The sequence below is a fragment of the Molossus molossus genome, unplaced genomic scaffold (genome assembly GCF_014108415.1).
Source record: "Molossus molossus isolate mMolMol1 unplaced genomic scaffold, mMolMol1.p scaffold_m16_p_3, whole genome shotgun sequence".
Taxonomy (NCBI): Eukaryota; Metazoa; Chordata; class Mammalia; order Chiroptera; family Molossidae; genus Molossus; species Molossus molossus.
In genome coordinates, this window is record NW_023425366.1 from 118,801,466 (window position 1) to 118,815,131 (window position 13,666).

Genomic DNA, 13,666 nt, shown 5'->3' on the forward strand with positions numbered 1-13,666 from the left:
GAGCTGCCCACTGCTCCCCTCGCCACTGTGCTTTTCCCATCACAGCACCGCTAAACCTGCAATGCTTTGTTCCAGTCCTGTCCTGTGGCCCCAGTCTGGACTCTGACGGTCGTGAAGGCAGAGGCCAAGTCTCCTGTTTTTCCACGACTCAGTGTGCAGGTGGACTGGGAGATAGATATGTACCCCAAGCTGCCCCTTCCCAGGACATCCAGCCCAGCCTAGCCCACGTTCCATGTTGAGTTCCTTAGTCTCCAATGCTGCACATACACCCCCCCCCCCCCCCCCCCGTCCCCCGCCCGCCCGCAGGCCCAGTATCTGGTTCCCAGGGACACAAATGTGCCCTCAGGAAGCACCAGGCACTTTGCATATATCATCTCATTTACTGTCCCCCCACCCTGAGAGCAGGCACCATTCACACGTGCAGTGATCAGCAGATGTTTATTGCCCGCCTTCTGAGCCCAGCGCCCTGCTGTGATGTCCCATTTATAGGTGAGGTAACTGAGAAGTGGATAGAGTCAGTGGTGGCACTGGGGTGTGGCCACCGGGTGGCTGCAGGCAAAGTCAGGCCTGTAGGCAGAGCCGGCGCCTCAGGGAGCTGCAGATCTCCAGGCAGGCTTTGCGGCGCTCATCGCAGTCAGGACCCAGCACATCCAGCTCACACACCTGACGATTGACCTGCGAGGACCACACTCACCCTGTGCCCAGGTCCCCTGGTGCCTGGCCTGGCACCCAATTTCAAGTGCTGCCTTGATGTCTTTGCGCCTCATAGGGCCCCAAAGGACTAGCCATGAGCCCCCCCCCCACCCCCGCAGTTGTCAGATATGTCCCCCACCCAGCAGAAAAGGCTCCCAGCCTCTATCTGAGGGGCTTCAGTTCCCTGCCAACCAGCAAAACTATTCAAACAAGTCAATCATCTCCTCCTGCAGGAAACAGGGGGTGCACCACCCCTGTTACTACAAAGGCTGCAGCCCACAGTCCCAGCTGGTTCACTGTTCCTCAGTGCGACTCCAAGTGGCCCTGCCTGGTGTGCAGTGTCCTCTGCCCAGGCTGTGAGTACCTGACTAAACTGCTGTGGGTGGCATGTGTTCAGCCATCCCATACTATTGACGGTAAGGGATCCCTCCCTCACCGACAGGGTGTATAGGAGGTGATCTGAACACCAGGGCTGAGGAATATCTATCCTCTCCCCCCTGGTGCCTACTCCCATTCCCCAACACACCTCAGTCAGTAGCTCCAGAAGGTCTCCCCCAGGGGCAGCTCTGAGGACCTCCACCAGCGTCTGGATAAAGTCTGAGCCCTTTTCATCCCGATAGGCTACACAGCCTAGGCCAGAGGATCAGAGCCAGAGCGTCAGGCTCAGGCTGACCAGCTGCCTTCCAGTCCCCAGGGGCCTAATGATGGTGGAAGTGGGGGCAAGTAGACAGGACCCTGGAGAGTCGGCCAAGTGAATGGGGCAGGGAGTGGGAACTTCATGTTTCCTAAACAAGTTGTTGCTCGATATTTACGGAGTGAATGGATTCAATATTGAACAAACTTTCACTGTGAACATCCTATGTGCTAGGCACTGGGCAGGGCCCTGAGCCAAGCAGAACTGCCCTGCCCTCATGCAACCTACAGCCTGGAGGGAATGGTGCAGGTACAGTGCTTGGCATAGTCAGCCCGCAATGCATGCGCACCAGCATTACCATTACTGTAAATAATAAACATGAAAGGAAAATGGCCTAATTGCAACCAGAGGGTTGTCCCTGTGCCACAAATGCCAAGCCCCAGCTGCCACTAAAGCCACTCCAGTCCTCCAGCCAGGGGCCTGGGCCCTGTGTAATGGGGCTTCTTGATGACCCATCCCCTTACCCTCGGCGGCTGCATAGACCACTAGGATGTCTGCTTGGTCGCAGCTCCCTGGAGTGAAGCCCCTGGAGGAGCTGCCTGCAAGAGGGATCAGTTCCATTTACCCAGCATCCTGGGACTCCATTAGCCCCAGAGTCTCCTTGAGTCTGGCTCAAAGGCAGCAGGAGGCAGTGGAAAGAATGCAGAGCAGGAAAGTCAGATCAAAGTTCAAATCTCAACCCTGCCACTTACCAGCTGTAAGACCTCAGAAAAGCTATTTCACAATCCTGACTCCAGGGTTGTTTCGAGGCTCAAGTAGGGGAGAAACCCTTGTAGTTTCAGATGGTTTTTCTTCCCATTCTCTTGGCAAAGAGAGGACAGGGGTGGCAGCAGGACCCCAGCTCAGAGCCCTGGGAATGTGCCCTGGACAGACAGCTCCCCGCACCAGCCCTGCCCAAGCCCAGGCTCCAAAAGGAAGGCAGACCCACCTTGGGCATCCGCATAGATCTGGAGGACATCGGCATGGGAGGGGATGACTGATGGTGCCCGCAGCCAGCGCCAGAACCAGGAGAGAGCTGTGGGCCCCAAGCCGGCATCCCTGTGTCCTGGGGAAGGAGGAGACAGGTAGATCCTTTCATTCAGCAAAGACCTGGAAGTGCCTCCAGGGGTCCAGCTCCCAACCCCCAGAACTCCAGGGCAGGATTGCCAGGCTGGAAACATTCAGAGCACCCAGTGAAGACTGCTGAGGGTAAAGTGCTCAAGTTCATGGACTTGACCTCTAGGAGACTCTGGGAGAAGGGGCAGGAAAAGGGCTAGTGCTCAGGTTTCCTGGAGGTCGGCTGGGTGAGAAATCTAGCACAGGAGGAGCCAGGCTGGAGGCCAGGACTCCACTCACCTCCACGGCAAGCCTGAAGCAAGAAAATCTTGGGACAGCCCCGCAGGGCCTGGCAGTGGCTCAGCTCCTGCACCAATGCCTCTGGCTGCACTGCTTGCCCATCAGCCCCCAGCAGCTGTCCCTGCAGGTCCCCATGAGCCATCAGGGCCACAAGAGCACAGCTCACAGGGCTTCTGCACCTGTTCAGACACTCCTGGAACTGGGCCAGCTCCTCCTGGAAACCCTGGAGTAGGAAGGAGACTGAGGCCTGGGCCAGGGCCACTGCCTCCCCCGGTACCCGGAAGCCCTCCAGGTAGGCTTCTCCAGCCCCTCCACCCTATCTCCCACCTCCTGCCAGCTTCGGCATCAGCAAGGCAATCCTAACCCCTGCTGCGGGCTTGGCATGGCCTCACTGGAGGTGACATGTGGTTGGTTCTGCAGCTGGTTATCTGGCACCACAAAGTTAAAAGGCATGAGGGGAGGCAGTGCGCTGATGGCTTTCTGGGAAGAAACACAAGACCCTTCCAGGAAAAACCCAAGGGTCCAACTGGGGCCTTGAGCAGGAGAGCAGAGAAAGAGCCAGCCTGAGAAGTCACAGGAGCCATGGAGACTGGGTTTCCAGAGGCAGGGAAGTGGATTCCCAATGCATGCAGCAGGGAGGGTGGAGGCTAGACTTGGGGCTGCCCTTCCTGCCCACCATGGGTGAGAGGCCCAGGAGAGAGTCCCGAGTCGTGTGTGTGTGGGGTGCCTTTCTTTAGAACACCACCAGAAGTATTGGGCTTCCCCTCACCTGAGCTGTAGGGTCTGTCCTCAGGGTGGTCTTGAAGCCCAGGGCCTGGCACAAGCTCCCCAATGCCTCCACATCATGCTGGGCCCCAGGCCGGTCCTGGGTCACAGCTAGGAAGAGGGCGGCCCTGTCTCTAGACAGGTCATACTGAGCGCTGGGGCTGGGTTCTGGCTACAAACAAGTTAAGGTGCATTGAAAGTAGTCTAAAGACCTTCCAGCCCTTGGCTCCCCCACCTTGGGTCTCCCTGAGCCTCTGTCCCACTTGCCACATGGCCACATGGTTGGACACTCCTCTTGCCCCCTTACCTCAGGCCCCCAGGGCTCCACGTCACCCAGGCACAGTGCCCCCCGCAAGGAGCTCCGAAGAACTGGGCAGTAGGTAGTTCCTGAGGACTCTTCAGCTGTCCTGCAGAAGACCTGGGAGGATGGGGCCATAGGACCCTCAGGGGGCTGTTTCATGGGAGCATGGTGGGAAGAGAACCAGGACCCTGACTCCAAGGAATTACTTGACCAGACTCTAGCTACTACAGTCTCTTTGGGGTCCCCTGACAGTTGGAGGGAAGAAGAGACAAATGAAAGAGGGGGTGGGTACAAGGGGGGTTCTATTTCAGGATCAAGGTCGTAGGTTTCCCTGGACACGGATTATAGTAGCCATACTATTAACCACCACCTTTCAGGGGAAGGCACCAGGCTGGGGAGAGCCATGGAGCAGAGCTGGGGTCCACCCGTCACCTGTAGGATCACCCAGTGCCACCCAGCCATCCACTGAGACCTTTAGGTTTAGGAATGAGACCTCAATCATTCCCAATCCTATTCTCCAGGGACCTGTAGTCTGATGGAAGAGTCACTACCTCCAGGTATGAGTGTGAACCAGGGTGAGCAGAAGTATAAGCGTTGACTCGGGGAGGAAGGATAACACTGACACCCTGAGACTGTATGAGATTGACTGGGACAACAGGGAGGGCATGGCAAGCAGAGGGAGCAGCTGGGGCAAAGGCATGCAGATGTCAGAGTGTCTGGGGGATCCTGAGTGGGTGTGAGGAGGGGCATGGATGGGGGTGTCAAAGGTGAGGCTGCAAGGCTAACACCACATATGCAGACAATGAACTGTAGGACAGTATTGTGGAATGGATGGGTGGGAAGCATGTGAATGAATCTGTGTAACAGGCTCAGGGGAGGCGACTGGCATAGTTCCCTCCCTGGGACTCTCCATCTGGGGTCCCCACCTCCGTCAGCAGCTGCAGCAGGGACCAGTGAGGACAGCGACCACAGAGTTCACCCAGGCCAGTGAGAAAGGCTCCAGGCTTGGGGGCAGCTGGGTAGAAAAGTACAGCATTGGCCTGAAGGGAGAGTCTCAGCCTCATACCCACCCCACCCCTGATCTGCCCTGCCCCACAATGGCAGTCCCTGCCCAGCCACTCACCCCCAGGAGCACTTGAGAGCAGCAGAAAGACTTTGGGGCAGCCCCGCAGGGCCTCACAGCCACTTAGCTCCTGGATCAACTTCTGTGGCTGCCTCAGCTGCCCGCTGGGGGCCACCAAGGCCACCAGGACACAGCCCATAGGGGCCCTGTGAGCATCCAGCTGTTCCCGGAACCCAGTCAGTTCCTCGAGGAAGTCCTAGGGCAAGAGTGGAGAGCAGGCCTGGGTCTGGGGAGGCCCCAGCTGGGGCTGAGGGTGGAGGCAATAGGCAGGCTAGGGCTCACCTGGACTGAGGCCTTCCTCCTCCAGCAGCTCTCAAAGCCCAGGGTCTGGAACACACCCTCCAAGATAGCCACTGCAGAGGCTGATACCTCAGGGCTGCTGAGTGTCAGGGCTACCCTTGGGCCCTGCACATTGTACTTCCCCTGGGGAAGCAAGACCAGAGTTTGGCTGGGTGGGGCTCAGCTGGGAGCCAGGAGTGAGTTGGGCCAGGCATGCCTCCCACTACCTTTCTTTCCAGGCTCTCTTGAGCATCTGCCATCTGCGCAGCCATCCTCAGAGTCCCAGACACCAGGAAGGCCATGGGTGCCAGGTGGGCACTTCCTCTGAGCAGAGCTCACCTCCTGGCCCCAGCACCAATTCCTTGGGTCCCACTCCTTGTCCTCTCCCTACTCTTCGACCTATCAGCTGTTTATGAGCTGAGCTGGACTCTGTCCCCACCTCCCTCGGAAACTTGGGTCCTGGGCCCCACTCCTTGCTTTGCTCCTTTGGTGGCAGACTTCCTGGCTGGCACTGACATGCCAGGAGCCTGTGCCCAGTCCTATTCTTAGCTCCTAGGAGGCCTCTTATCTGATCTCGTTACACCCGAGTGTCTCCCTTCTGAGCCAGCCATCAGGATCAGAAGTTTGTGCACCCAGCCAGTGTGGCTCAGTGGATTTTCATCCCATGGACTGAAAGATCTGGGTTCAAGTCTCAGTCAGGGCACATGCCCAGGTTTCAGGCTTGATCCTCAGTAGGGGGGTATGCAGGAGTCAGATGATCAATGTTTCTCTCTCATGTCAATGCTTCTCTCCTTTCTCTCTAAAAAAATTAAAAACTTTTTTTAAACCTTCACCTGAGGACATTTTTGCATTTATCCTGAGATAGAACAGGAGAAAGGGAGGAAAAGAAAGAGACACATTGATGTGAGAGAGACATACCAACTGGTTGCCACCCACACAACCCCAACCAGGGTCGGGGACAAACTGCAACCAAGGTATGTGCCCTCAGCAGGAACCGAACCCAGGACTGTTTGTGCACTGCTCCTGCCACTTGTCACCCCTACTCACTCATGCAAGGTGCCTACATACATGCACACAGCAGCCTCAAGCACTGAAGCACAGGAAGTGAAGGGCACTGTCCCAGAGGTAGAACCCCCGACTGGAGTCAGCTGTTCAGTGAGACCCCAGTTGCTTCATCTGGGAATTGGGGTCTATTCCAGCAACCTCAGGGGGAAGCAAGTGTTAAATGAGACTGGTTGAGGAAAGGCCCAGGGGGCAGAGAAGCTGGCACACAGACCGGGGAACAGAACATCTTGTCTCAGCCAGCCTCTCCACTCCTCAGGTGAGCCTGCTGAGGCCACCACCTGGTGAACTGGGAAGGGCACAGCAGGAGTGGAAGGAGCTGACATGAGCCTGGGCGTGGGAGTGGTCAGATATAAAGGGCTACTTGGGAATAGGACAAGGTCCACTTTCATTCAGCAGCCCTCTTTCCCCAATGGAGTTGAACACAGGAATGAGCACGAGCACACGTTACCATCCTAACCAGTGACCTCATCTCCGAGCCTATTTCATTTCCCTAGTGGGGAGGGAGAGAGTGGCCTGGTGAAGAACCCAAGTCCTGTTCAGCTGGAATAGGAAAGGGTGCTACCAGCTGTCTCATCCTGAGCTGTCCCCAGACCAGGACAGGCACTGACAGGAGGTTCAGTCTCAAGGCTTATGGTTGCCCTTTGGGACCCAGCTCACTTGGAAGCCAAGAATGTGGCTCCACCTGGTAACCACACAGCACCATAGTTGTGAACAGGACTACCAGGTCAGGAGACCAAGGGGTACGAAGTCTAGGTTCCCCACCCAACAGCCACCTAAAGAACAGAACAGCCTGAAGGAAGTTTCCACATTTATTCAAACCCTTTTGCTGTCCTTTTGAGGCAGGCTGGGCCAGCCTCCTTTGGAGAGCCTGTGGTGTGTCCCTGTTAATGCCAATCTGCAGCCGATGCAGACATGAAATGCAGTGCCTAAGGAGTCAGTGACAAAGTGCTAACAGAGTACTAATGTTAATTACCATGAACCCCATGTCTCTGGAGGGGAGCGTGGGAGCAGTGGGTTTCCACTAGCCCTGTTTTTGGTCTGCACAGACCTCCAAACCCTGGAGCCACCACTAGCCTCAGCAGAGGATGGCTCTCAAGGAGGAAGTCAGTGAAAATCGGTGGCGGACAACTTCTGTGTCACCAAGATAGGGCAGAGTGGTCATGGCCTAGAAGTGGGAGTGGGTGGAGGCCAGAAAGCCCTTTTGGCCCTACCCAGGACCTAGAACTTCACAGGTGTGGGCTAACTGTCCCTCCTAGAGCCTGTCAGCACCCTGGTGGTCAAAGCCTGTCTTCCACCCCTTTGGGAAGGCACAGGTTGGCAGGGCAGAGGGCCTGACCCATGGACCCAGCCAAGACTGGGAAACAAAGAGCCACCAGGCAAGCAAGGCCGAGGGGAATTTCTTGGATGGGGTACCCGGGACCCTGCCGGAGTCCTCACACTTCCCTGCTGCTTCAGCCTTTCTCCCATGCTAAGGACACCTGCCAGGAATGTGCTGGGGCCCCAGGAAGCCAGAGCCAAGAGAAACCCCTCAGAGCAGGAATAATGGCCAGGAGGTCATAGGGGATGATATCCATTACTTGAGTGTTGACCAGGTCCTGGGGCAGAGCAGGGCAGGCAGTAGGGGTGGTGGCTGCAGAAGGTGAAGCAGAGGCAGGTGGCCATCCTGCTGCTCTGGCTCCTGGAAGATCCCTCAGCCCCACCCCACCCCTCACCCCACAGGCTGGGCCATCTTGGCATGCAGGCTCTGGTGAGCGATGAGGTGGGCGCGCTGCTTGAAGCTCTTGTCGCACTCGCCGCAGCCGAATGGACGCTCGCCAGTGTGCACGCGCCGGTGGTCCAGCAGGTAGGAGCGCAGGGAGAAGCTCTTACCGCAGTCACTGCAGCCGAAGGGCTTCTCACCTGTGTGGATGCGCTGGTGGTCAGCCAGATAGGCGCTGCGGCTGAAGCTCTTGCCGCACTCGGAGCAGGAAAAGGGCTTCTGGCCCGTGTGCACGCCCTGGTGGCGCACCAGGTCCGACGAGCTGCGGAAGCTCTTTTCGCACTCCTGGCACTTGTGGGGTTTCTCGCCTGTGTGCGTGCGCTGGTGGCGCGCCAGGTCTGAGCCCCAGCGGAAGCGCTTGCCGCACTGGCCACAGCTGTGTGGCTTCTCTGCTGCCAGGTCCCGGAGCTGGCGCCTGTGCGTGGGTGGCCGCCCCCGCCTTGCCCCCACCGCTGGATCCAAGGGTGCCCCAGGCACGGCCTCGCTCTCCCAGGGCTCGGCCTCCTCAGGGCTCCAGACCACAGTCACATCGTTGCCCTCCTGGCCCGGGAGCACTCTCATCGCCTCCTCCAGTCGGGATCGCCCTGTTTGGTTCTTGAGCCCCAAACCTGCAAGCGGAGAGGAGGTGGGCTCTTCAGTCCCACCTAGTCTGGGCTCAGAGCTGAGGCAAGGCAGAAACAGGGCTCAGTGGCAAGCGCCTTGGCTGTCAGGTTCAGAAAGCCCTGGGCTGGACAGACCTGAGCCTGTTTCCTTGTCCATAAAATAAGGACCTGATAAAAGGCCGGCAGAGAAACAGTGCAGAGGCAGAAGCAGAGGCAAAGGCAAGAAGTCCACTGATCCTGCCCCAGAGGCACTTATTAATTATACCCCTAACCAATCTATGCCTCCCTTCCACACTGGGATCCAACACCCCATTCTCTGAACCCTGGCTATTCAAACTCCAAAACTGAATAGATTACGGTAAAGTTTGTAAATGATCCAAACTCTCACTATTCATTATCAGAAACAGGAACCATCCTCTCACTACACAAGCTCTTGTCTTCTTAATTCAAGAACAGAGTTGGATTCAAAGGGATCCTAGCCCACCCCATCAGGTCGTGTGGATTAAATGAGATGATCCCCAAACAGTGCTCAGAAAGGCCCTGGCTTGGAGAGGGTCCCAGGAATGTGGCCTCTAATGCACAAGGCCCAGGCCTTGGAGCACAACATGTGTTTTCACTGTCAGCACCTCTTCACAGGGCAGCCTGAAGGGCCTTGCGACCACTGTTTGGACTGAGTCCCAGCTCTGTCCCTTTGATGTCCACTGACCTAAGTCTCAGGTCCCTTGTCTGTAAGACGAGGACAATATTTTTATGCACCAGGCTGTGAGAATCACATGAGAAAATGCCCATATGAGTGCTCAGCACAGTGCTAGCATATTGCAAGCACCCATCACGTATTAATGCATGTTCAAAGGCAGAGGAAAATGAACATTAACACAAAAAAGGAAATCAGCCAAGTCTCTTGAAGAGCCAGGGAAAGCCCACTTTGGAGCCAGCCGAGAGGGAGTGCGGAGGAAGACTGAGGATTCCAGCAGGATATGCAGGGGAGTGTGGCTGCCTGGGCGCTCTCTCTGCTGCTGGGAACCTCAAAGAGGCTGCTGCCTCAAGCTCAGAGGAACCAAGGACCCCAAGGGTCCTGGCTGCAACTGTTGCTTACCCAGGGCAACGTTCCGGGAGTTTTCCCGCTTTATGTCCCAGAAAAGATCCCGCTGAGCAGGGTCCAGGGACCCCCATTCTTCCTGGGAGAAATAGAAGGGAATGTCTCCAAATGTCACAGGTCCCTGAAATGAGGTGAGAAACCCTGCTCAGGACTCCCCAGGCAGCTGTGGGTGGGGAGAAGCAGAGGGGTGGGATGGGGAACAGGATGGGCCCAGGCAGGAGCAGGATGGATGGAAGAGGCTTTGAGAAGGCAAGGCCCATTTTAGAGACTCATCAGCACTGATGGCCTCAAGGGGACAAAGGGACTGGTAACTCACATGGATCTCAGAGGCAAAGCAGACATTCTTTTTCTGTTTGATACTCCTTTCTTTAAGAAGAGCAGGGAGCTGGGCTGAAAGAAAAGAACAAAGCCTCAGAGAGGCTAGCTTAAGCTAGGAATGAAACCCTACACACTCTCCTGTGAACGTGCATGCATACATGCTTAAGCTTCATAAAACAAGTACCCTTCCTGCTACCCTTATGCCCAGGAAAAAGTTTACTCACCACCATGGCTGTGCTGCTCCCAGGGTACAAGTGGCTGGTTTTGTGCACTCGCCTTCGGGGGAAGTCCCATGGCCTGGGATCCCTGGACTGTAGCCTCAGGTTCCACCTCCTCTGAGGGCACATCCTGTGCAGGAACCACAATATGCTCATCAGCACCGAGACCAGATGGGGAAGACAGAGTTTAATCCCTGGGAAGAAGACAAAGGACAAATCCCTCAGGAGGCTAGGTTTTAGGGAGAGATCAACAGAGGGCCCCAGGAAAGTTCAAAGGAGAATGTGATACCAGGCAGAGCCATGTGCGCAGGGACACTCCCTGATCAAGCACAAGGCAAGAACCAGCCCCCTAAGGATAGAATCACAGAGCCATTTAGCAAGGAGGAGTGGGGGGAGAACTTCCTGTGAAGGGCAGAAACCCATACCCCAGCCACTCGGCACCTCCCCAGATGCTTCCAGTGTCAAAGACCCAATACCCCACAAGACAGCAGGGCTCATATGCACAGCTCTACCTTCTCATGCCCTCTCTGGTGTTCTTACTACTCACATCACTGTATCCCCAGTGCCTGGCCTAAAGCAGAACACGAATAAACATTTGCAGGGCCTGTGTGGAGCTAAAATCTGCCTTCCTGGAACATGCCCACTTTAGTTCTGCTTTGCCCATCAAAGCCACCAAAAAGAAACCAGATTAATTTGGACAGTGTCTTTCAGACAGGCAATACCTGTTATAACATGTAGATGTTTCCTCTGGCTCTGTATCCCTACCAATCCTGGAAAACTCATCTCCCAGGTGCCAAACAGATGCCCCTGAATGTGGAAGGGGCCCCTCACCTGCGGCCATGTTTTCACTGGCTGCTTCTGCAGGTCCTCCACCAAGGCAACGGCTTCCTCACCACTCCCTGGACACCGCTCTCGCACCCAGTCCTGGACACCTCCAGGCAGCACACTCAGGAACTGCTCCAGCACCAGTAGCTCCAAGATTTGCTCCTTGGTACGTAGTTCAGGTCGCAGCCAGCGGCAGCAGAGCTCCCATAACTGGCTGAAGGCTTCATGGGGCCCACCCACGTCCCTATAGCAGAACTGCCGAAAGCGCTGGCGGCAGGCCTCAGAATCCCTGCTGTCCTCTTGCTGGGCAGAGTCCTGATCCCAAGAAGAATCTTCCACCTTCACAATTAGAAGCCCTTCTCCCTCCCCAGGGGCCTGGTCCTGAGACTCCAGGGGGGCTGCCATTCCCCTGGCCTAAGGCTCAAGGTTGGTGGGCCTCAAGCCAAGAGCCTGACTTTGTCTCCCAAAGGGATTCCCTGTGGCTGCTGGGCCAACATCTGGACACAAACTCCTAGGGAAAGAGCAAAATAGCAGAAGTGGGAAGGTACATGAGCAAACACCAGCCTGGAGAGACATCGAGGGACTTTAGCTGCCATCCTTTCCTGGCTGAGGCCTTTTTTAGGCTCTCCTATAATACTTTGCTCATATGACTCTCTCTTCTACCAATACAGGTCCACAGTCCCTTATCCTCAGCTCTGAGATCCAAAACTCCCAGGTGTTTACCATCTGGCTTGCTGATATGAGCATGTCTGTAATCCCCATTTATTCCATGTAATGTAAATGTCCATATATCTTATAGCAGAAATATTAATGTATTTATTCAGTTTGTAAAAATTCATCAAGCTGTCCTTACCATGTGTAATTCTGTATGTGTTTTATACTTCAATAAAAAAATAACACACTTGCCCTGGCTGGTTTGGCTCAGCAGTTAGAGCATCGGCCCATGGACCAATGAGTCGTGGGTTCAATTCCGGTCAAGGGCACATACCTTGGTTGTGGTTTGTCCCTGGCCCCAGTCAGGTCATGCAGGAGGCAACCAGTTGATGTGGCTCTATCACATTGATGTTTCTCTCTGTCTCTTTCTCTCTCACCTTCCCTCTCACTCTAGCTAATGATAAGTAGAAAAATATTCTCGGGTGAGAAATGAAAAAAAAGAAAGAAAAAAATTAACACACTTGATTATACTGATTGTTGCCCTAGATTCTGCTGCCAGGGGTTACTTGCTATACCATGTGTACTGTATTATCTTTCTCAAATTTAAAAACTTCTGAATTCCAAAACACATCTAGCCCAGCGGTGTCAGCGATGGGCTCACAGACATCATCCTAAGTCATTTATCCACAGGTAAATATGACTGTATGATACATATTCATTATACCTTGCATTACCACCCTTCGCAAAGGTCCTGAAAAGCGTAATTTTGGAAGTTTGGTTTTTTGTTTCGATAAAGAAGTGACAACAAACATTGTAATAAAAGGGGGGACATAATATAGAAATACATAAAAGAGAAACTCTCCATTCCACAATGCGGTGCACCCTCGCATTAACAGTCTGATATATGACCTCTCAGACCTTTACATGTGCATTTACTAAAAATGTACCTACAGAAATGAAAAACAGTGTTTTGTGTGTTTTCACATAAATGAGGTCTTTTTTTGGAGGGGGGGGTACGTGCCCCTACTGGGCACCGAACCCGGGACTCTCTGGTCCACAGGCCAATGCTCCAACAGATGAGCCAAACTGTCCAGGGCTATAAATGAGGTCTTAATGCACAAACTATTTTGTAATATGCTTTTCCACCTAACCATGCTTCTTCATTAGCTGTTCTGGAAGATTTAGAGGTATGGTTGTACTCCAGTTTCTGAACCAATACCCAAGTGAAGCATTCTGGTTGTTTCCAGTCCTTTTCTCTACTACATTAAGCACTTGAGTCTTTTTTTTTTTAAATTGATTTGAGAGACAGAGGGGTAAGGGGGAGAGAAAGAGGGAGGGAGAGGGAGAGATAAAGAAACAGTGATTTGTTGTTCCACTCATTTATGCACTCATTGGTTGCTTCTTGTATGTGCCCTGAACTGGGATCCAACCACAATCTTGGCCTTTCTGGACCATAGGCTCTAATCAACTGAGCAACCCGGCCAGGGCAAGCACTTTATTACTGTACTTCTCACACCACCCCTAAAAGGTACTGCGCCCCATTCTCAACCTCTAGTGACGGAGGAGGAGGTTTCGCTGGGAGAGGACCAAGGACTCACCTGGGTCGCCCGGCAGGACGCAGCAAGCGGGAACACGGACCCGGCTGGAGTCCCGTGGTCGACCACTAGCAGCCTCGCCTGCGAGGAGCTGAGAGGCGGCGTCGCGGGCAGCGGGTGCAGGGGTCGGGGTTATCCCCGCCACTTTTCAGCGGTGCACGCCCCCTTCGGCCTCTGCCTGGGGTGCGGGCCCATCTGCCCGGAGCCCCGCGTTCGACCTCGGAGTCCGGCTGCCCGTGTCGCGGGTCCCGCCCCCGGGGCGCACAGCACCCCAGACGCCCAGGAGTTCCCAGTTCCGCCGCTGGATCTCGGCACCGGAAGCCCGCGCGAAGCTCGCCGGG

General features: G+C 55.1%; 2 protein-coding genes across 2 annotated transcripts; both read right to left on the reverse strand.

Annotated features, from left to right (window-relative positions):
• Positions 1-475: 475 nt before the first annotated feature.
• Positions 476-5,492, reverse strand: LOC118642590 (caspase-14-like). The gene is made up of 11 exons (XM_036280475.1): positions 5,418-5,492; positions 5,194-5,334; positions 4,912-5,107; positions 4,715-4,803; positions 3,795-3,905; positions 3,492-3,659; positions 2,723-2,945; positions 2,316-2,432; positions 1,852-1,926; positions 1,220-1,323; positions 476-675 (listed from the first exon to the last, which is right to left on the reverse strand). The coding sequence occupies exons 1-11, from the start codon at positions 5,490-5,492 to the stop codon at positions 562-564; spliced, it is 1,413 nt and encodes a 470-aa protein (XP_036136368.1). The 3' UTR covers positions 476-561.
• A 1,574-nt stretch (positions 5,493-7,066) lies between these two features.
• Positions 7,067-13,594, reverse strand: ZNF213 (zinc finger protein 213). Its single transcript, XM_036280474.1, has 6 exons — positions 13,329-13,594; positions 11,083-11,587; positions 10,258-10,381; positions 10,032-10,105; positions 9,713-9,836; positions 7,067-8,622 (listed from the first exon to the last, which is right to left on the reverse strand). The coding sequence occupies exons 2-6, from the start codon at positions 11,479-11,481 to the stop codon at positions 7,964-7,966; spliced, it is 1,380 nt and encodes a 459-aa protein (XP_036136367.1). The 5' UTR covers positions 11,482-11,587; positions 13,329-13,594; the 3' UTR covers positions 7,067-7,963.
• Between the last annotated feature and the right edge of the window lie 72 nt (positions 13,595-13,666).